This window comes from Xenopus laevis, chromosome 8L, assembly GCF_017654675.1.
Source record: "Xenopus laevis strain J_2021 chromosome 8L, Xenopus_laevis_v10.1, whole genome shotgun sequence".
NCBI classification, from domain to species: domain Eukaryota; kingdom Metazoa; phylum Chordata; class Amphibia; order Anura; family Pipidae; genus Xenopus; species Xenopus laevis.
The window spans coordinates 32,130,070-32,153,462 of NC_054385.1; the positions used below are offsets into that span (position 1 = coordinate 32,130,070).

A 23,393-nucleotide genomic window follows, 5' to 3' on the forward strand; every position below is an offset into this window, starting at 1 on the left:
TAAATGCCCATCACACTGACACTGCTTGGTGTTCGTGGGGGGAAACAGGGACGCCCCGCCTGTGTAATAATGATAATGATAATAATAATATTGGTTGGTATCATTTTTAATATAATATTATTTTGAATTTGTACAGTCTGGATTCGTTTTTGCCCAGAGTTTGCTGCATTTACTGAATCAGCTGCTAGGACTAATTTTTTTTCAGGAAATGCAACCTTATTGGTGTATGGGTATAGCCAGGGGTGCTTCGCCAATGAGGCAAGTTGAGGCTGTCGCCTCAGGCGGCAGCGCCCCACTAGGTACCAGGGGCAGCAAAAATGCTGCTCCTGGTACTTTAAGAGCGAATTTCTGGGGGAGGGGGACAGCAGCAGGCAGCGGATGGGCCAGGATCGCCCCTGGGTATAGCTACCATAAGGGGGATGGAGAAGGTACTACAAACAGGTGACCCTTGGCAGAGGCAGGTTCGGACTGGCATTCAAAGTTTCTAGCATGCAGAGGCCCAAACAGCCCCCCCACAGGTCCAATAAATAACGTATTTCTATGGCATGGTACAGCATCCCCTCTGGCAGGGGAACTAAAATACCTGCAAAGTTTTTATTTGAGAGCCACTAAGTGGGCAGAGGTTGTGGTGAGCGGGTTGGATTTGATTTGATCATAGACAGACAGGTCAGGTCAAATGGGAGAGTGTGTGGTAGATCAGAAGCAACCCCATATATGCATAGGGCAATTTTTTACATTGGGTTAGGGTTGCCACCTTTTGGCCTGGTTGAATCTGGCAGGGGCTAGGACGTAGTGAACGGCGGTTGGCTGATCGCCCCCTTAATCATAGGGAATCCTGTCCAATTTTTCTAATTTGGAAAACTAGCCAGGCAGTTTTGACCTGGACAGCCCTTAAAAAAAACCTGGTCAAAACCAGACAGGTGGCAACCCTAATTGGGGTCCATGTGATCTATGGACTAGTAATTAGGGGGTAGGGTCTGCTCCTTCCGGGTTACCAACTTACCATATAGTCACAGTAGCATGTGCAACCAGCAGGGACCATTTCAGGGGATGGTGCTGCTTATCCAGACCTCTGCAGGGCTTCTGATTTTTTATCCAGAGTGCCTCACTGCCTTTACTGATTATTAAGGAGCGATTGCGCTACACTTACGTGCCCTAAACTCAAGAAATTGCTACTGTGCCATCCTTCTATGAGTTCTGAGAGTATTTATACATGGATTTGCCACTGTGCCATCCTTCTATGAGCTGTGGGGTATTTATACAATAAATTGCCACTGTGCCATGATTCCATGAGTTCTGAGGGTATTGATACTTGGAATTGCCACTGTACTATTCTTCTATGAGTTCTAGGGATATTATACATGAAATTGCCTCTTTCTTTCCTCTAGCCCCACCTTTCACTTTGAGATCTTGTAACCTTAATATGACAGGACCTGAGGTGAATGCTGTTCCCCCACATTGCAAAGCAGTTATAAAGGTGGGGGCTCTAAAAGCATTGCCTAACCTAAGACCCCATCTAGTCTTAATCTGGCTCTGATCATTAAAGGAGAAGGAAAGCTACGGAGGCATTTTATTGCCAGTAGATTAGCTGCAATAGTGCAAGCTAGAATGCTATATTTATTCTGTAGAATGTTTTACCATACCTGAGTAAAAAGCTCTAGAAACTCTTTGTTTGTTTAGAATAGGAGCTGCAGTATTAATGTGGTGTGACATCACTTCCTGCCTGAGTCTCTCCCTGCTCTGGGCTCAGATTACAGTAGAGAAGGGAGGGGTGGGGGGGAGAGGAGTAAACTGAGCATGCTCTTGCCCAGGGCAATGAGGTTTAAGCTGAAGGCAGGAAGTCTGATACAGAAGCCCATGAGTACACAATAGAAGGAAAGAAATGCTGTGTTTCTTTTGACAGGGGACTCAGAGCAACATTGCTTTGGGGGTTTACTGGTATATTTAGATGGACCTTTCTGATAAGGCTTACTTCGTTTTCACCTTTCCTTCTCCTTTAATGAGCTGAAGGTACATGTGGTAGGGTGGATCCTGGGTCTTCCACGATTATGTGCAGAGGGGGCCCAGGATTTTTTTTTGCGGGGGGTCACTCTTTTTCTGTTCTCTGAACTGTTGCTTCTGACTCCTGAAACAATGTATCTCTTAGCAACTTCCCAATATCAATTAATTCCTCATTCTCACCAAGTTTACAGTCATGTGTTAATTGTCATAGTGATGGCTGTCACTCTTTTTCTGTTCTGTTCCTCATTGTTTTCTGTTCTCTGAACTGCTGTTTCTGACTCCTGAAACAATGTAACTCAATGCAACTTCCCAATATCAATTAACTTCCACATAAGGTGCTTAAGACTGGAATATGAATAGGAGAGGGACTGAATAGAAAGATAAGTAATAAAAAAGTAGCAATAACAATACATTTGTAACGTTACAGGGCATTTGTTTTCTAGATGGGATCAGTGACCCTCATTTGAAAGCTGAAAGAAGAATGCAAATAATTCAAAAACTTTAAAAAAGAAAAAATGACGACCAGTTGAAAAGTTGCTTAGAGTTAGCCGTCCTATAACATACTAAAAGTTACCATAAGGGTGAACCCCTTTATAACCTACACCCTTAAAGGCATTGCTTTAAAGCAGAAGACAGATGTTTTACAGAGACTTGAGGGGGGTCACATGGGTCATATCTGTTGCTTTTGAATCTGAGTTGAATGCTGAGGATCAATTGCAAACTCACTGAACACTTATGTCCCACGTTGCCCCCTCAAGTTGCTAACTAACTCAGATTTAGAGAGCTGAAAAGCAGGAAGTAGTGTTCTGTTATGTTACACATCCAGTCACTCCAGCCTTTATACATTACATTTTTACCTAACTAACTATATTAGAAACACAGATGAGGGATGGTTAAAGAAAGCTGAATAGACACAGGCTGAATATTGGCACAGGATGATTTATGAATATGTAATATTTTGATTGATCACTCTTCAAGTGGAAATGCGGAGTTGGTTAGAGTCTTATTTCAGTATTAATTTTCCATCCATGGATCATCTCTAGCAGTAACTAAACCAAAACCAGTTGTGTATTACAATAGCTTCTACACTTTTCCACACTAATCTACCAATTTCATTTTTTTTAAATTAATTTAAACTCTTTTGGATCAATTATCATTACCCAGACCCAAATGCAAGAGCACTAAGAATTGTAAAATTGTGCCCCTTTATGAACAGAGCACTTGCTTCCAGGGCAGTTGTTGCACTCAGCATTTAGAGCCAGATTAAAAATCTGTTGCAAAGATCAGAGCGTAGCACGTCATCTGCAAGGCAACTCTGTGCTTAACACTTGCCATAGTTAGTTATTAATTATGTCTTTTCTCTGTCTTGCAGACCCAGGTACATCCTAGCCTGTTGCTTGAATGAAGCACAAGCGATGTGGCTACCTGGAAACTCTCACTGTTCACCACTCTTCCTCTCAGAATTCAGTGTATTCATAATAAGGTGAATAATAAGGCTAAATGCAAAGTACAAACAAAACATTTTGTTGCACCTTGGAAATGATCCCCTTTATAAGCAGGCAGACCATCTAGACATCTTTATCTGAAATAGATGGATGCAAGTGAAACTGTACCCCCTACTGTAAATAATAAGGATATTCGATTTCACTAAGCGGTTGATTCTGCAACCATATAAAGGCACAAGGCTGCAGTTTGTTAAACAGGAGATTATCACTCATGTATTATAAAGGATACTGAACCCTCACTGTAAATTATAAATATATTAGAAGTCGCTGAGGGGTTAGAAGTTATTCAGGGAACTTTTGATGATCACTCATGTATTATAATGACTAATGTACTCCTACTGTAATTTATAAGGATGTTAGAAATCATTGAGGAATTCTGTGGCCATATAAACGCACAAGGCTGCAGGCTGAGTTATACAGGGATCTCTGAGTATCACTTGTGTATTATAAGGGATTATGTACCCCCTTTCGGTAATTTATAAGGATATTAGATGTCGCTGAGGGGTTTTGTCACCATATAAAGGCACAATGCTGCAGGCTGAGTTATAGAGGGAACTCTGAGTATCATCCAAGTATTATATGGGATAATGTACCCCCACTGTAAATTTTAAGGATATTAAAAGCCGTTGAGAGTTTCAGGACCATATAAATGCATATGGCTGCAGGCTGAGTTAGTCAGTTGACTATTACTCGTATTATAAGGGATACTGCAACCCCACTGTAAATTGTATGGATATTAGAAGTCACTGAGAGGTTGTGACCATGTAAAGGTGCAGAGCTACAGGCTAAGTGATACAGGGTACTATAAGGGATACTGCAACAAACGAATTACCAGCTTATCCCCAATCTTTGCAATAGCAGGCACTCCTTTCAAAGGTCACACCGTATAGACCTCAATTGGCATCAGCAAGAAGATAGTGAAAGGATGCCATAGACTGCAGAGCTCTGCTGCGTTAGTGCTTTATTGTACACACGACATGTTTCGAGTCACATGGACCCTTTCTCAAGTGTAACAATCACATGATCAAACCACATCTTATAGCCTTAATTGCCAAACAGTGCTCCTCCTCCCACCAATTAACTCATTAGTCCAGAGTAAAAGTGTAAAATAGGTAGAAAACATAGAACGTATAAAACGTTTAAAAGTCCCAGTGATCTCCAGTGTACATGTAGTGTCCAAGTGCCAAGGTTCCATATCTTCAGATACACTCTATAATAAAAGACAAAAATCCAAAAAAACCCACATCACCTTAGTCCAAAAAATGGACAACCGCTATTTAATTTAAAAACATTTAAAATAGATATTCACATAAGAAAGGTGGTACTATCCTTTTTTGGATCTACCTGTCCTGACAATCCAAGAATACATGCATAACTGTGCCTTTCCACAATTATTCTAGAGATACATTCATATTAGACTATTATATTAAACAATACGATTTAAAGCAATCGCTTCTCCCTTACCTTACCCCCAGCTGAGAGGATAGGCATCACTTAATATCTGAAATAAATAAGAGTAAATATAACAATTCTTATAAAAAGCATTTCAAACTCCAGGCATCATTAAGCCCAACTGGGGCTAGTGAATTCAATTTAGAAATCCATTTGGCTTCACGTTGTAGCATCTTTTGCTTAAAGTTACCACCTCGACTTAATGGTTGTACTACTTCGAGGACCACCCATTTCAATTGCCCGTGTCTATGTTTTGCCTCATTAAAATGTCGGGCTACAGTCGTATCTGTCTGAGATCCTGGTTTATAATTCCTTATGTCCCCTTTATGCTCTTTAATCCTGGTTTTTACATTTCTAATTGTTTGCCCCACATAGACTAGGCCACATGGGCACTTCAACATGTATATGACCCCTTTCGATTCACATGTGGCATAGTCATTCAAATTTAGTTTATTGCCTTTAGTGGGATGATTAATGCTTGACCCTTTTATTATCGAGGCGCAACAGACACAATTCAAGCACGGAAAGGTACCTTTCTTCTGTATTCCCAGGAACATCTGTTTCCTTGGTATAGACTTTACTTCCTCCATTACTTTTTTGACATGCTTAGACTCATATCCCCTTTGTACAAACCGCTCACTTAAGGACTGGCCAGCCCTTCTATAATCATCATCTGTAGAGGCAATCCTTTTGGCCCTTAAAAACTGACCCTTAGGGATTGCTTTAACGGTACTTGGGTTATGAAAACTCTGGGCATGGAGTAAGTTATTTCTATCTGTTCCTTTTCTATACAAGTTAGTGCTAATCGCCCCATTACGAATAGTGAGTTGAACATCTAGGAAGTGTAACTCCTTATCGGACATTTCAACCGTAAACTGTATAGTCTCGTGTGACCCATTTGCTTCATTAACCATCTCATTTAATGCATCCATGGTCCCATTCCATAGTATCAGGATATCATCCACATATCTAAGATATAATATGATATGTTCACTTAACCTGTGTCTCAGGAAGAATTTCTCCTCTAATCTGCGAACAAACAAATTGGCAAAAGAGGGGGCGACCGGGGCACCCATCGAGGTCCCCTGTCTCTGCCAATAGTACTCCCCTCCAAATCTGAAATAGTTTTTACACAACACCATTGTCAAGCAATCCAACAAAAAGTATACCAACTGGGTATCAATCGTGGTATCCAATAGTGCTTCCTCGATATACCTAATCCCTTCTTCCTGGGGAATGGAAGTATAAAGACTCTATGTCTATACTGGCTAGAACTATACCATTAGGTAAAGGGGGTAGGTCCTCAAGTCTGCACAATAGATCATTCGTATCTTTCAAACACGTAGGAATCTCTGTAACCATTGGTTGTAAATAGGCATCCACAAACTGTGCAAGAGGCTCTAAGATAGACCCCACGCTGGATACTATAGGGCGCCCTGGTGGATTGAGCAAAGATTTATGTATCTTAGGAAGAAGATACAGTACTGGTATCTTTGGATGGGCATTAATCAAGAAATCTTTAACATTTTTAGGAATAACATTGTTGTCAAATGCCTCTGTAACCATTAAATCGACCGCTTCCTTTATCTCATCTGTTGGATTATAACCCACTTTTTCGTAATGTCCAGGCATCATCAATTGTCTATTGGCCTCATTTACATACATTGTATGGTCCATTATTACCAATGCACCGCCTTTATCGGCCTTCTTGATTACTATATTTTTATTCATTTTTAACCCATCAAGTGCCTTTTTTTCCTTTAACGTTAAATTGTATCTAAGTTTTTTTTGCTCCATATGTTCCCAAATATGCTTAACCTCCATACCAACCAAATGCTCAAACATATCTAGGAGACGTTCTCTATTTCAGGCATAAATTCACTCCGCTGGGTAAACTTTCTAACCACCTCTTTAGTTTGTTCTACAGCTGGTACATTGGCAAAATACATTTTCAGTTTTAGACTACGTACAAACTTTTTAAACTCTATATCCCAATCAATCACGTCCCTGCAATAAGTCGGTACAAAACTTAAGCCCCTATTAAGCACAGATTGTTCATACGCCGACAGTTTGTATGAGGAAATGTTCACCACAAGATTTACCTCTTGTACGATTGTGTTCTGCGTGGATAATCTTCCCTCTGAAGAGGGGCCCTGGGATTCTTTCGATGCCCTTTGCCTCTTGTACTGTTCTCTCTTGCGGGTCCCACATCTTGGCCCGCCTGGCTTTGACCTAAAAAAGGAAAAGAAACACATTGTGCCGCTCCTCGGTCTACTGACGAATCTAGTAGCTCTTCGCTTGACGTTTGTTCACTGTAATCGCTCGAGTACTGCTGAGAGGGATACCGTTGTGGGGGATATTGTTGTGGATAGGAGCGCCGATATCCTCCTTGTGCTCTTTTTGGATATCCTCGAGGGTGTCTGTAACGGCTCTCTGTCAAATACACTTCTCCTTCAGGAGCTTGCAGGCCGATGTTCGGGTTCCTCCGCCCCCACCGCTGCCTATTCCGCTCTTCTCTCCAAGTGTACACCCGCCGTTGGAGGTAATCTTGTGTATCCCGTTCAAATTTCGCCGCCTTTCGCTCTGTAATAGCAGCACGTAGTTTAATCAGCGCTTCCGCTTGTTCGTTAAAGGTCTTCTGTGCCGCCTCATCTGACTCACTTTGCCTCACTTCCACTTTCAGCCTCTCGATTTCTTCACGGATCGGCTGAACTTTAACTTGCAACCTATCGATTGTAAGTAACATTAAATCCAAACTGCATTTGTTACAAATCTCCTCCCATCTCTGGATTAGTACAGGGTCATCAGGACAAAGATTAGGACGCAAATCACATCGCAGTCCACGAGGGATACGTTTAGCTTTTATATATTGTGCTAATGAATTAATATGCGTGATAATGTTCACTTCTTTTTTCTGCACATTCAGTAATAGTCTCTTTAAATCAGGATTACTCACAGTATTCAGGTTTACTGCATTATCCACTTCAATTCCAGCCAAAATCCTTTGCGCTTCAGCTTCACTATAGGAGAAGGTGCTGGCTATAAGTTCTGTATGGTTTTCTGCGGACATCATAGTCCCATGGGGTGAAATAGGCTGACTGCGGTGTAATCAAATCTCCAACAAACGAATTACCAGCTTATCCCCAATCTTTGCAATAGCAGGCACTCCTTTCAAAGGTCACACCGTATAGACCTCAATTGGCATCAGCAAGAAGATAGTGAAAGGATGCCATAGACTGCAGAGCTCTGCTGCGTTAGTGCTTTATTGTACACACGACATGTTTCGAGTCACATGGACCCTTTCTCAAGTGTAACAATCACATGATCAAACCACATCTTATAGCCTTAATTGCCAAACAGTGCTCCTCCTCCCACCAATTAACTCATTAGTCCAGAGTAAAAGTGTAAAATAGGTAGAAAACATAGAACGTATAAAACGTTTAAAAGTCCCAGTGATCTCCAGTGTACATGTAGTGTCCAAGTGCCAAGGTTCCATATCTTCAGATACACTCTATAATAAAAGACAAAAATCCAAAAAACCCCACATCACCTTAGTCCAAAAAATGGACAACCGCTATTTAATTTAAAAACATTTAAAATAGATATTCACATAAGAAAGGTGGTACTATCCTTTTTTGGATCTACCTGTCCTGACAATCCAAGAATACATGCATAACTGTGCCTTTCCACAATTATTCTAGAGATACATTCATATTAGACTATTATATTAAACAATACGATTTAAAGCAATCGCTTCTCCCTTACCTTACCCCCAGCTGAGAGGATAGGCATCACTTAATATCTGAAATAAATAAGAGTAAATATAACAATTCTTATAAAAAGCATTTCAAACTCCAGGCATCATTAAGCCCAACTGGGGCTAGTGAATTCAATTTAGAAATCCATTTGGCTTCACGTTGTAGCATCTTTTGCTTAAAGTTACCACCTCGACTTAATGGTTGTACTACTTCGAGGACCACCCATTTCAATTGCCCGTGGCTATGTTTTGCCTCATTAAAATGTCGGGCTACAGTCGTATCTGTCTGAGATCCTGGTTTATAATTCCTTATGTCCCCTTTATGCTCTTTAATCCTGGTTTTTACATTTCTAATTGTTTGCCCCACATAGACTAGGCCACATGGGCACTTCAACATGTATATGACCCCTTTCGATTCACATGTGGCATAGTCATTCAAATTTAGTTTATTGCCTTTAGTGGGATACTGTACCCCCTAAATGATATGGGTGTTAGATGTAACTGAGGGGTTCTGTGATCATAAAAGACACAAGACTGTGGACTAAGTTATACAGTGGACCCTAAGTATCACACAGGTATTTTAAGAGATTGTGTGCCCCCCACCGTAAATGTTAAGGATATTTGCTTTCACTGAGGTGTTCTGTGACCATATAAAGTCATGAGGCTGCAGGTTGAGTTATACAGAGATCTTTGAGCATTACTCATATACTATAAGAGACAACATACTCCCTACTTTAAATGATAAGGATATCGGGATCATATATATATATGGTATTGGCGCATTCAGGAGACATAGAAAACATTTTCAAATCTGCTGTGTTCTCTTACATAATTAAATTGTGTTTCTGATATATGTGTTTGATTTATGGGAAACATGATTTTTCTTTCATTTTTTAGACACTTAGAAACCAATATCTTTTTACAGAAGTGGATTTACACTAAAATTCTAGCATATTTTGAAAGCTTAGGTTGTCCTAAAAATGATATATTGTTTTTCTGGGTAAACTAAAAGACCGCCCAGGAAAGGCCCCTAAAGTGAAAGAGCGCAAAATGTTAAAAAATGGTCAGGCAATAAAAGTACCAATTCAGCCAAATTGGCTGGCAGTGAAAGGGTTAAAGAGGAACTCATTCAAAAACTTTTTTGGCTGATAAAAATGTAACTCTAAGCAGCTTCCCAATATCCATTCATTCCTCATTCTTTTCTGTCCTCTGAATTTCTGGTTATAACTCCTGAAACAATGTACCTCTAAGCAATTTTTCCAATAACCTTCCATTCCTCATTCTTTTCTATTCTCTGAACTGCTGGTTCGGACTCCTGAAAAAATGTAACTCTAAGCAGCTTTCCAATATCCATTCATTATTCATTTTTTTTCTATTCTCCGAACTGCTGGTTCTTAGTCCTGAAACAACGTACCTCTAAGCAGTTTTCAATATCCATTCATTCCTCATTCTTTTATGTTCTCTGAACTGCTGGTTCTAACTCCTGAAACAATGTACCTCTGACCCTTAAACGATGTAACTCTAAGCAACTTCCAAATTTCAATTAATTCCTCATTCTCACTAGGTTTATAGACATGTGTAACTGTCACTGCAATTACCTGTCTGTCTCTTTCTGTTCTCTTAACTGCTGGTTCTGACTTTTGAAATAATGTAGCTGTAAGCAACTTTCCAATATCAATTAATTCCTCATTCTCACTAAGTTTATAGTGATGTGTAACTGTCATTGTGATTGGCTGTCAATCTCTTTCTGTTCTCTGAACTGCTGGTTCTGACTTGAAACAATGTATCTCTTAGCAACTTCCCAATATCAATGAACTCCTCATTCTCACTTGGTTTATAAACATCTGTCACTATTTGTTAACTGTATTGGCGCATGCCAAATAATACACAGTACCAGCTCCCCCAGTATGTTCCTTTATAATTATATACTGTCCTTTCCAGAAAATACTCTCTTTCCGTGGTGCCATTGATTTGGCTCAGATTAAAGGTGTCGAGATTGCGATCACTGATCTCAGCAATGCTTGCAGGAACAGATACCCCTTCCAGGTAAGTCAAAGAAGTTACATACACACATTGTCTTTTAATTGCCTTCCAATTATCTCAGATGTGGGTATGCACGTGAAAAGAGATGTAACATCATAGGACCCCATAGTCTCATTGGTCTCCTGTTTTACCTCATGCATTTTGTTGACAAAGTCCATGGAGATCTGAATGTGGAGTACTGTGTTGCTACAGGAGTTAATTGACATCTTTTTTCCCATAATTATATTAATAATGATTATGAAGATATAATTATAATGACCCAGAACACCGGGTGCCAATAATACACAGCAGCACCCGTGTAACAGTTGTAGTAAACATCTTGCCCCTCAGGGGAGACAATCCCAGAGGAGTAAAACAAAGCGTGCACCTATTCTCTCTCTAATAAAGAGGCTGTTCTGCCCCTTTACCAACGCAGGGAACCCGCCCCTTTTACCCACACAGGGATCCCGCCCGCCCCGTTACCCACACATGGAAACTGCCTCTTTACCCACAGAGGGAACCCGCCTCTTTGCCCATGCATGGAACCCGCCCACCCAATTACTCATGTAGGAAACCCACCCTCCCCTTTACCCACGCAGGGAACCCGCCCACACCTTTACCCACGCAGGGAACCCGTTTGCCCCTTTACCCATGCATGGAACCCGCACACTCCTGCCCCTTTACCCTTGCAGGCAACCCGCCCCTTTACCCATGCAGGGAACCCGCCTGACCCTTTACCCATGCAGGGAACCCACCTGACCCTTTACCCATGCAGGGAACCCGCCTGACCCTTTACCCATGCAGGGAACCTGCCTGACCCTTTACCCATGCATGGAACCTGCCCACCCCAGCCCGCTCCTTTACCCATGCAGGCAACTTGCCCGCTCCTTAACTCATGCAGGGAACCCGCCTGCTCCTTTACCCACACAGGGAACCTGCCCACCCCCCGCCCACCCCTTTACCCATGCAGAAAACCCACCCGCCCCTTTACCCCCGCAGAGAACCCGCCCAAACCTTAACCCATGCAGGGAACTGCCTGCCCCTTTACCCATGCAGGCAAACCACCCGCCTCTTCACCCACGCAAGGAACCCGCCTGCCCCTTTACCCATGCAGGTAACTCGCCCACCCCTTTACCCATGCAGGTAACTCGCCCACCCCTTTACCCATGCAGGAAACCCACCCGCCCCTTTACCAACTCAGGGAGCCCGTCTGCCCATTTACCTATTCAGGAAACCCATCCGCCCCTTTACCCATGCAGGCAATTCACCCGCCCCTTTACACATGCAGGAAACCCGCCTTCTCCTTTACCCACACAGGGAATCCGCCTCTTTGCCCATGCAGGAAACCACATGCCCATTTACCCACGCTGGCAACCTGCCCGCCCCTTTACCCATGCAGGGAACCCGCCCGCCCCTTTGCCCACGCATGGAACTTGCCTCTTTACCCACGCTGGCAACATGCACGTCCCTTTACCCATGCCTGTAACCCGCCCACCCCTTTACTTATGTAGAAAAGTCACCCACCGCTTTACCCACTCAGGCAACCCGCCCACTCATTTACCCACGCATCCTTTACCCACGCAGGGAACCCACCCACCCCTTTACCCATGCAGGCAACCCGCCCCTTTACCCAAGCAGGGAAACGCCCGCCTTTGACAAAGCTACTAATTTTTAAACTATTAGGCAGGGAGACGGTCCATTTAGTTTGCGGGTTGGTGAATGGGCGGAAGGGTTGGTTTGGATGGAAGCAAATGGTTTACACTATGCTGAGAGTCTGAATTCACTTCTGCTGAGACTTTTAAACTTTCCCCTACAGTACATGGTGGTACACGCACACCAAGAAAACTGAGCGGCTATATTCCGGGGTGCCAAATGAGAAGCACATTAAGAGAACAGTGCTGGTAGAATCCGGAAGTGTATAATTTAAAGTACATCTATGGTACTGTGCGGGTGAAGTCCTCTGTGCTTTGTCATTTAGTACTATAAACGAATGGTGCGGGTGGAATCAGCGGTGCTTAATTGCAAGCACACTAATTGTACAAAAATGACTGGAGCTTTTGAAAAGTAAGTTGTCCAAAAAAATCCTGATATAGGTATTTTTTTATTGATAATGTTCATACATTTGTCTTTATCAGGAATATGCAGATAAGAAGCAGAAGAAAAGAGCAGGGGATGGAATTGAGATCAGAAGACAGAGGAAGACAAGACATTTCCCTGGGACACTCTCATGGTAAGGATTATGGCTTTGGTCGTATAGAACAGGTTCAGACTTAGTCCGGCATTGCTGTGGGAGGTACTTCCAGAGACAGTTTAGAACTCAGCAGTGAGAGTTACATCTAACAACATGTCAGTTGAGATGACTTCCGGATCATAGAACCGCTGATTTCTTAAGAAATTGCAGGTGAAACAACACAGATAATGGGGCAATTGCAGCTTTCCTGCAGCCCCACGTGCATTATTGTATTTATAATCAGTGTAACATAGTAAGTTAGGTTGAAAAAAGACACTTCTATCAACTCTATTTTAACCTGTCTAACTGCTAGCTGATCCAGAGGAATGCAAAACACCCCATTTGAAGACTCTCCAATTTGCCTCAGAGGGGGAAAAAATTCCTCCCTGACTCCAAAAACAGTCCCTGGATCAACTTGTACTATGAGCTAACTTCCATAACCCTGTATTCCCTTGCTAAACACCATCCAACCGCTTCTTAAAGCTATCTAATGTATCGTGCCGCATTTGAAATCACGGGGCACCATACAACAACATTTTCTGGGCCCCTCCCTCACTGGCTCCCAAGCCCCACCCCAGATCCTGCCCACTCCACCCAAGCTCCACTCCATCCCGCAAAAAGACCACACAGACATCAGCCCTAAAAAAGTAAAACCCCCCCCCAGACAAGTTCTATAAAAAAAAAAAGAACATTGGTGCCAGGGCCCCCCTTACAAGTTAAAAAAAAATTGGGGCCCCAAAAAATATTTTTTAAAAAACATTGATGCCAGGGCCCCCCTTACAGGTTAAAAAAAAACATTGGTAGCAGGGGCCTATAGAATATTAAAATAATACATTGGTGGCCAGGGGATTAAAAAAAAAAAACAAATTGGTGTTCAGTAGGAGGACTTCACCTCCTTTTGTGACTTTGGGTCTTTTCGCCGCTTCAGGACTTCAGCTTAGGCTATTTTCGTAGCTTCGGGTCTTTTGGCCACTTCGGCTTCGGATGTTTTTGTGGCTTCGGGTCCTTTCGCTGTTCGGCTTTTCGGCACTTCCACATTTCCGCCGTTTGGGATAGCCGCACAGCTTTGGCACTCGCTTCACTCTCTCTTCCCATGATTCAATTTTCTCTGTTTCCTCTCTCATTCTTTCTCTTCCAAATTCTCTTTCCTTGAATACTCCATAAAACTATCATGAAAAAAAAGATGAGGGGAATGAGATGTTACTGGGGAATAGTGTGTATAGTAAAGACAAAGTCTATCAAGTCCAACCCCCCCAAATGAAAACTCAGCATCCATACACACACCCCTCCCTACTTTCACATAAATTCTATATACCCATACCTATACTAACTATAGAGCTTAGTATTACAATAGCCTTTGATATTATGTCTGTCCAAAAAATCATCCAAGCCATTCTTAAAGGCATTAACTGAATCAGCCATCACAACATCACCCAGGAGTGCATTCCACAACCTCACTGTCCTGAACCCCCTACGTTGCTTCAAATGAAAGTTCTTTAATTCTAGTCTGAAGGGGTGGCCTCTGGTGCGGTGATCCACTTTATGGGTAAAAAGATCCCCTGCTATTTGTCTATAAAGTCCTTTAATGTACATACAGCAAGATGGTCTTATAAACAGAGACTGTAACTGTGGGATAGGGTGTATAGTAAGTCAAGATGACCTTATTGGTAGTGAGTATAACGATGGGATAGTGTGTGTAGTAAGGCAAGATGTTCTCAGGAATAGGGGCATGTTCTTCTCCATATCCACTTTTTTTTACTGTAATTTTCTGTCCTGTACTCTGGGATTTTGCTAAAGTTCCACTCACGCTGCTTCCCTTATGTTAACAGGATTCGAGTTGCAAATTTTTACTAGTGACTTGATATACAGTGTTGTACCTAAAATGGTTCAAGCGAGAGCAATAATTAAATGATGTATAGGACGTATTATGGGACAGATCTTGTGTAATCAGTGGCGTAACTAGACCCCTTGGGGCCCTGGTACGGAATTTACAACTGCCCCCCCCCCCCCACACACACACACACAATGGGCTGGAACATTGGGATCAACCATCATTTTTACCGGCCAGGCCGGTAAAATACCGGCCAGGTGGCAACCCTAGATGTTGGGACCCTGTGAATCTGAAACTCAGACAAAATGCTTCTCTACACTACTATGAAACTACTGGATGCATATCATTTTGTGTGTCCTTTGTGTGCACATCCTTGTCCAAAAGCAAAAGATGCCCCAGTAGCTCCCCATCTTCTTTTTTGATGATTCACTGCACATGCTCTGTGCTGCTGTCACTTACTGAGCTTAGGGACCCTCTCAAAATATACAGTACACATAGAATAGAAATGTCACAATATAAAGCTGATTAGTAATTAATACAGATAATTACTACATGGCAGCACAGAAATCAGTGCAATTAGCACCAGAATTTAATAATCAGCCCTGTAGCATCAGCTTATATTACAGGCCAACCTCATTTTCTTAATTTGTTAGTAATCCATATTATGCAAAGCTTCAAACCTGCTGTCTGGTTTCACCTCTCCCAATAACTTGCATAAAACTCCATTGTAAGATCAACGGCCCCCCAAGATCTATAGAATCGTATTGGTTAGGGAAAGAAGGGATAAAAGGAGCCAAAGAGCCCTACTCTGGAATGTTTCTATACAGTAGGTGCATATGCTTTTATCTGCCATCATTTAAAATCATAGGAACATATGATTGAATTGATGAATATGAGTTGCTGCATGGAAAATGTTTGCAGCCAAAAGCCACCCAATAATAATTAGTGAAGGCAACACTCCGACATAGCAAAAGGCTCTACTTCAGTTTTGATACTACTAATGGGTGGGCCTAGAAAAACTCAACCCGCACCCAGCTTCCTCCCTCCATTTATAGGCCCACCCCACTGATGACATCACAAAAGAGGCAGGACAGGCGGCAAGCCTATAAAACAGAAGTCGGAAGCCAGCAGTCTATGGTCGCGGGCGGGGAGAGCAGGCAGAAAAGCCCAAACCCACCCGTGACCAGAAAGAGGAGCAGCAAGGTTGGCCCGAACCCACCTGACCCCTGGGTATCTACCCACCCCGCACATCACTAATTGATGATTAAAGGAAAACTATACTCTCTCCAACAATCTTATTCTCTATAAAAATATAATGTATAAAAGCTTCATCTCAATAAACCTTTTCATAGAAATAGACCTTTGAGTAGTATGTACCATTAGGTATTCCTAAATAAAAAATGTTAAGGGCTGCCCCTGCGATTGTACAGTGCACACAAACTAACCAAGGGCAAACATACATGTTATGTGACATGAGCCAGTTAAAGGGGTTGTTCGCTTTTGAGTTAAAGGACCAGTAACATCAAAAAAAAATGGTTTAAAAATTCCTTCCCCGTGGATCGGCTTCCCTCCTTCGATTCTCCTCACCTTCCTCTCTGTCTTCCCTCCTCCCCTACTCAGAGATAGAGATGAGGCAAAGACAGCAGCAGCAGCAGCCGCGGGGCACAGAATGGGTAGTGATTTAGGAGTCGGTGTGAGCGGAGGCAGGGGACGGAGCACTTGTCTGTGTGTGAAATCCAATCCATCCCTTCGCTTCATACAATGGCAGAGCACGGGAGAACGGCAAACAATCCTAGCACTGTGTATTTGATTGTCTGCTTCTTTTGCCCCCGCAGAGAGAAATACAAAACAGGCTGCCAAAGTCCCCAGACTGAGCTAAGTTGCCTGCTCGTTCCTGTGAGGAAAAGATACGTGGAGCTGCTGGGATGGGAGCAATACCGGCAAAGACTTACCAGTATGTGTATAGAGCTCCGTCCCCTGCCTCCGCTCACACCGGCTCCTACATTATTACCTCTAACTCACGCTGAATCCCATTTGTCGCCGGCAGCGGCTACAGAACAGCCCGGGCAGAACGCTCCCGGTCAGCGGCGCATGGTATATACAGTAATGGGAGCAGCCTGCACCCCCAGAGCCCGGCCATGGTCTGCAGGGGGCAACAGAAGCAGACAATCAAATACACAGTGCTAGGATTGTTTGCTGTTCTCCCGTGCTCTGCCATTGTATGAAGCAAAGGGATGGATTGGATTTCACACACAGACAAGTGCTCCGTCCCCTGCCTCCGCTCACACCGACTCCTAAATCACTACCCACTCTGTGCCCCGCGGCTGCTGCTGCTGTCTTTGCCTCATCTCTATCTCTGAGTAGGGAAGACAGAGAGGAAGGTGAGGAGATCGAAGGAGGGAAGCCGATCCACGGGGAAGGAGAGACACAGCTGCTGCTGGATGCCTGTCAGTGAATAGCCAGGAAGGAGAAATCGATTGCTGCAGTGTGGATGGTCGCCTTTTCGCCGTTTCTGAAGAGGACAGGAAGTGGATTTTCTGTAAGTTATTTCTTAATAAAGGCTTTGCTTTTTAAAAGTTTTATTTGTCTTGGTGTTTATTTTCGTTGTGCACTAACGAATTTTTAAACATTTTTTTTTGATGTTACTGGTCCTTTAACTTTTAGTATGATGTAGAGCAGTGATCCCCAACCAGTAGCTCGTGAGCAACATGTTGCTCTCCAACCCCTTGGATGTTGCTCCCAGTGGCATCAAAGCAGGTGCTTATGTTTGGCTTGGAGGCAAGTTCTGGTTGTATAAAAACCAGGTGCACTGCCAAACAGAGCCTCAATGTAGGTTGAAAATCCACATAGGGGCTAGCAAATGGCCAATCACAGCACTTATTTGGCAGCCCAAGAACATTTTTCATGCTAATGTTGCTCCCCAAATCCTTTTACTTCTGAATGTTGCTCACGGGTTCAAAAGGTTGGGGATCCCTGATGTAGAGAGTAATATTGTGAGACAATTTGTAATTGGGTTTCATTTTTTATTATTTGTGGTGATTGAGTTATTTAGCTTTTTATTCAGCAGCTCTCCAGTTTGTAATGTCAGCTATCTGGTTGCTAGGCCCAAATTACCATAGCAACCATGCAATGATTTAAATAAGAGACTGGAATATGAATAGGAGAGGCCTGAATAGAAAGATGAGTAATAAAAAGTAGCAATAACAATAAATGTGTAGCTTTACAGAGCATTTGTTTTTTTAGATGGGGTCAGTGACCCCCATTTGAAAGCATTTGAAAGCTGCAAAGAGTCAGAAGAAATGATTACAAATCTATACAAATTAAATAACGTAAACCAATTAAAAAGTTTCTTAGAACTGGCCATTCTATAACATACTTCACATAAAGGTGAAGCACCCCCATTAATGGACAAAGTTCTGTCTTTTACTTCCACACTTCTTCCTGTTACACTTAGAGCTGCAGAGTATTTCTGGTCAGGTGATCTCTGAGGCAGCACAGAGATTATCATAAAATGGGGGCGCAAGGGGTGAACCTGGAATAATAGAGAAACGAAAATTGGAGATTTTATTAGAAAGAATAAAATTATTTCCTTGGCAGATATCCAAAAGAAGTGGGGCACTCACCCGAGAGATACGTGGGGGTATAACCAATTACACGGATATATTCAACCATTTGTAATTAGTGATTGGGAGAGACCGGATATAACATGGGAAATTATCCTGCTAGGAAATAAAGATGTCACTAGACCGCTCTTAAAATTATATGATCTGTTGACTGAAAATCAGTCTCAAAGCCCTTTATGCACATGGTTAGAATGGGAAAAAGAACTAAAACTGGATCTGCCGGAAATTATAAGGTCTAGAATTCTAAAATCAGTGCATAGGTCGTCCAGAGCAGTGAGAACTAGAGAAGCAAATTACAAATTAATTATGAGATGGCACTATACACCTCTAAAACTGAAAAAAATGTATCCTGCTAGTTCAGGACTGTGTTGGAGATGTTATTTATCAGAAGCAAATCACACGCATATATGGTTGACCTGCCCTGTTTTACAAGGATTCTGGAGCAAAGTGTTAACAACAATAAATCGGGTGACAGGGAGTAATATAAACATTGGTAATCCCGAAATTACTTCCAAAATACAAATACCTTGATTACAAATCCTCTCACTATACAACTACTTCAGGCAGCTAAATCACTAATTCCGAAGAAGTGGAAAAACCTTGAAGCTCTCACGTTAAACGAATGGTTAGCAATAGTAGAAGAAGTAAGAGTACTGGAGGAAATCACTTATATATCACACAATCAAAGTGCAATTTACTGGAAGATTTGGTATCCCATGGCAGCATTTTCTGAAATCTTTGAAATAATCAACAATTGGTCCTTACATACCTGTTTTCAAAACGTGTTCATAGGATTTATGCTAAACTGTTTAATAAAAGGCGATATAACTCTCTTATACAGCAATATATATCTTGGCGTTAATATTTGGCGTATAATATAAGTTACTTGGATATTTTAGCATTACTCTGTTTTAAGATATGACTTACTGTTTCTATGCTTGTATACTGTATTATATCTACATTGCGGTGGTATTACTTTATTCCTCCCCCCTTCCTTTCCTTCTTGCTTTCTGTATCCCCCCCCTCCCCATAAAAAAAAAAAAAAATGGGGGCTCAAGGGAAAAGATGTAAAAGGGCAATATTTACTGATATCTATATTCCAGTTTGGTAAGATTCTTTAATAAGCCATTTAATATGGTATTAACTCTCTGTTGGTTAAGGATTCATTCTGGAGGTATGGTTTTCCTTTTAAGTCTGCCAAAAAAATATTTATACATTAAACCCAACCGGATGATTTTGCCACCAATATGGATTCACAGTGCTTAGTTACCATCAAGTATTGTCCATCACTCTGTCTGTAGGTCCTTTGGGCATCAGTTTTGAGTGACTGATATTTGGTGGGTGATGACCTCCACTACACTTGACACTATACCAGGGGCAGCATGGTGGGTAGCACTTCTGCCTTTCAGCACTGGAGTCTTGAGTTCACTTCTGGCCTGGGCACTATCTACAAAGCATTTGCAAATTCTCCCCGGGTTTGCATGGGTTTCCTCCAAGTGGTTTTCCATCCACACTTTAAAAACGTTAAATGGCTTCTGATTAAATTGAATTAAGGGGCAGATTTATTAAAGGAGAACTAAACCCCTTCGGCGCTAAAATCCCTCCCCTGTGTTGCCCCCCCTCCCTCCTGGCCTACCTCCCCCCGGGCAAATGCCGCTAAGTTGCTACTTACCCCTCGGCGCAGGTCCTGTCCATGGAGTTCACAGGCGCCATCTTCTCCCGTGCGGTCTTCTTCCTGGATTGCCCGGCGTTTGGCGGCGCATGCGCAGTAGGAGTATTTTCTGGTTTAGCTCTACTGCACATTCCTGAAAGTCATAAAGTTTCCGAAAAAAGAAATCGGAAAACGTTGTGGCTTTCGGCGTATGTGTATACAGTATATATATTCTTTATAAAGCTGTGTAGAATATATGTTGTGTTCTATAAATACCAGGAAATAAATAAATACCATAGAAAGCAAGAATCCATCTCCTCCAGTATATCCAGCATTCTGATGGCACAGAATCAGTCCATGAGTGCCCTACTTTGTCAAACACCTACACTAGATGTAATGAGTAGCAGTTGCAGAAATAGACTGAACGACCTCTAGCAGAAAATAATGCCAAAGGTAGTCAGGATATTCTGCGTTTCCTACAAAGTATTACATCTCATCTGGATTCCAACCTCAACAGAATGAATCCCGGACATTTGTTTAATCTGTAATTAAAGTTTAAGTTGGGCAAACATTCTAGACAAACTTTTTAAAATAATTTCTTGTTTCGAACACACCCAATTTCCAAACCCCTCTGTGATGCCGTGATGCCCAGAAACCTGGCAGAAAATTGAAGCCAAACACTTAGCGCAGGAGCAGCTGTTGGGAAGAGTGGAGACAGAGACTCCTGACACTTACTGGCAGTGGCAGCCGCAGGAAGCGCGGAAACCATGGAGACTGCGATGACGCTTTCCTCTGATTTACTGGCTCTCTGCTGCTCTTGGACTTGGTTGCGGGCGGCCCTTTGCACCCTCGGTAGTTCCGCCACTGTGTGTAATGTGCCTCTAAAGTAGTGAGATTATGTAAGGCAGGGTTTGATGGCAGATCACTAGATCTAACTCACCTCTCTTACCCCTAAAGTGACACAAGGGGATGGAGTTACTAAAGAAATCTCCTCTAATCCCATGTCTGATGATGCCGGATAATCTTGTACCCACCGCTGTGACTAATAAACTCCATTGAGCAATGCCTCTAATCCCTTCCCACTGCTCCGGCCCTTTTTACCCACATTTTAATGATATTCCACTACTTAGTGGATCGATACCGAATGTAATTGTCAAGTCAGGGTCTAGAATTACGCCTAAAGATTTCTTTGGTCCTTTTCACATGTGTGGTTTTTCTTCAAGTATGAAATGTTTTATGTTCTCTGTCTAATTTATCCTTTTAAAAGCTGTAGCCCCATTCTTTTCTTAACTGTCACTTCAGCGCCATCTAGTGTCCATTTCCCTTTACTCCTGAATGATGTGATTTATGGAACCTTTGCTCTAGCGCCATCTTGTGTTCACTTTTTCCCTGCAGTTTATGGAATGAATTGAGGCGCGGCACAGTCCGGAACTGATCAGTGCAAGGGAGCCGGTTAGTACTTAAATACTTTGGGTTTGTCATTCCTTTTCAGAATTTTTACAGAATATATGCTAATACCTCACTATTTAATCTCAGACAATCTTCCCTGGTCGTTTCTCAGGGAGATGCTTGACTTTTCACTATTACTATGGTGCAAGAACAAACATATTAGTACAATACCTGCCTCATTGAATGAGGATATATTATTGTAAATTTGTTTTCTACTTTACTTATATTTCTATGTTTATCTGCTTTATTTTCATGTTTTTTATTTTGGTTCTGTTTTTCTTTATTTACAGATATCCCGGTGGTGGATTTCAAGTTTTAGGAGGGGCACAGGTAACCGCCAAAGGGAGACAAAGCCGCCGAGGAGAATGAAGAAATTGCCAAGGAGGAAAAAGACAGAAGGTAAGTTCCATCGAACACCATTTTTTAAAACTCTGGGCCACTAATGTTTGTTTTTATAACCCGTAATGTGGGCTCTAACCACCAATGATTTTTTTTTACTTTTATGAGGGTCCTGTCCACCAATGTTTTTTTTACTTGTAGGGGGGACACTGGCTAGCAATGTTTCTTTTTTTTATTTGATGGGGGAGGTAGCCTGGCCACCAATGGGTTTTTACCCAGTGTTTTAATATCAACTGAAGCCCTCTGGTGGCTGGAGGTAAAACACACCACATTACTGGAGGGGTGGTGTATGTTTTGGCTAGGTGAGCTAACATCTTTCCAGCTCTTTCACCACAGTCATTTATGGCTAGTTTCCTAAAATCCAAACTGGCTTGGGCTTTCCCCTTTAGCAGTTCCTCATATTTATTTTGTGCCTTATATAACTCAGCAAATTTCCCAGCTATCGGGATTATTTATCACCTCCAGCTCGAGCCTATTAATTGCTTGTTCTAGTTGTTCCTGTTCCAACCTTGATTGTTTTTTAAATGAGTTAATCTCGTTGTTGAACAGCCCTCTAATATGCGCCTTTAGGGCATCCCAGAGTACTAAATGGTCCACCGTATGTTCATTAATTAACATATATTCAACTATAGCATCGTCTATGGCTTTTTGGTTATCTAGTATGTTTAACCAGGCAGGGTTCAAGGACCAACGTGGTTTTACCTGTTGGTTTTCCAGTATAATTTGGATTTCTAGGGGCGCCGTGATTGGACACCCCCCTGGTTAGGTATTTGGCACCCCTTACTCAGTGTAGTGCTCTTCGGCTGACAAATGCAAAGTCAATACGCGACAGAACCTTATGTGATTGAGAGTAACAAGAAAATTGGCTAACATCTGGATGTAGATGCCTCCAGGTTTCTATTAGGCCGCCTGCGCTGTTAGCTCATTTAGGTTAGTGGCTTTGTTATGGTGTATACTATTGTCCTTCCTAAGCCTGTCCAGGTTTGTGTCAAGTAAAGGGTTGAAGTCCCCCATAGCTATTACCTCAGCGTGGGTAATTTGCAGCAAACTCCATGAGTTGGTTTAACCAGTTGTCCCGATAGGGGGAGGTATATATATATTGAAGCTAGTATCACTTCATGATTGAATAAAGCCATGTATGAATATATAGCTGCCTTTGCGGTCCTACTTTGCATCTATCGATCTGAAGGGGATACCACGGGAAATTAGGATTGCTACTCCTGAGGAATAGTTGGAAAACTCGGCATGGTAATACCATCCCACCCAAGGCTTTTTCAAAGCTAGGGCTTTCTCGTCGGCCCTCCGGTTCGGGCCTACTAGAAAAACATTTATCGTAAGTAAGTATGCTTCCTGCCCTGGTGGTGCAGATCTCTCTAGACAGTCGGCACTCGTCAGTACAATGTAGAAGATTTAAGAGAATAGCACAACACCATGTATGTTGCAGGTGGGGAGCTTACCCCTTTTATTTAAAGT

At 42.3% G+C, this 23,393-nt stretch overlaps 1 protein-coding gene and 2 long non-coding RNA genes across 4 annotated transcripts; 1 reads left to right on the top strand and 2 right to left on the bottom strand.

Annotated features, from left to right (window-relative positions):
* Positions 1 to 4,450: 4,450 nt before the first annotated feature.
* Positions 4,451 to 7,225, bottom strand: LOC121396973. Of its 2 annotated transcripts, XR_005963289.1 has the most exons (3): positions 7,061 to 7,225; positions 4,971 to 5,007; positions 4,451 to 4,716 (listed from the first exon to the last, which is right to left on the bottom strand). XR_005963289.1 is itself a non-coding variant. In XM_041572648.1 (2 exons), the coding sequence occupies exon 1, from the start codon at positions 6,098 to 6,100 to the stop codon at positions 5,039 to 5,041; it is 1,062 nt and encodes a 353-aa protein (XP_041428582.1). In that variant the 5' UTR covers positions 6,101 to 6,196; the 3' UTR covers positions 4,451 to 4,716; positions 4,971 to 5,038. The 2 variants fall into 2 exon arrangements, 1 of the variants encoding a protein (XP_041428582.1); XM_041572648.1 differs by lacking the exon at positions 7,061 to 7,225 and having other exon boundaries at positions 4,971 to 6,196.
* A 978-nt stretch (positions 7,226 to 8,203) lies between these two features.
* LOC121397003 lies at positions 8,204 to 9,465 on the bottom strand. The gene is made up of 2 exons (XR_005963325.1): positions 8,724 to 9,465; positions 8,204 to 8,469 (listed from the first exon to the last, which is right to left on the bottom strand). It is a non-coding gene; the product is annotated as an uncharacterized LOC121397003 (long non-coding RNA).
* A 3,449-nt stretch (positions 9,466 to 12,914) lies between these two features.
* Positions 12,915 to 21,997, top strand: LOC121396990. Its single transcript, XR_005963309.1, has 3 exons — positions 12,915 to 12,967; positions 21,468 to 21,524; positions 21,812 to 21,997. It is a non-coding gene; the product is annotated as an uncharacterized LOC121396990 (long non-coding RNA).
* Positions 21,998 to 23,393: the final 1,396 nt, after the last annotated feature.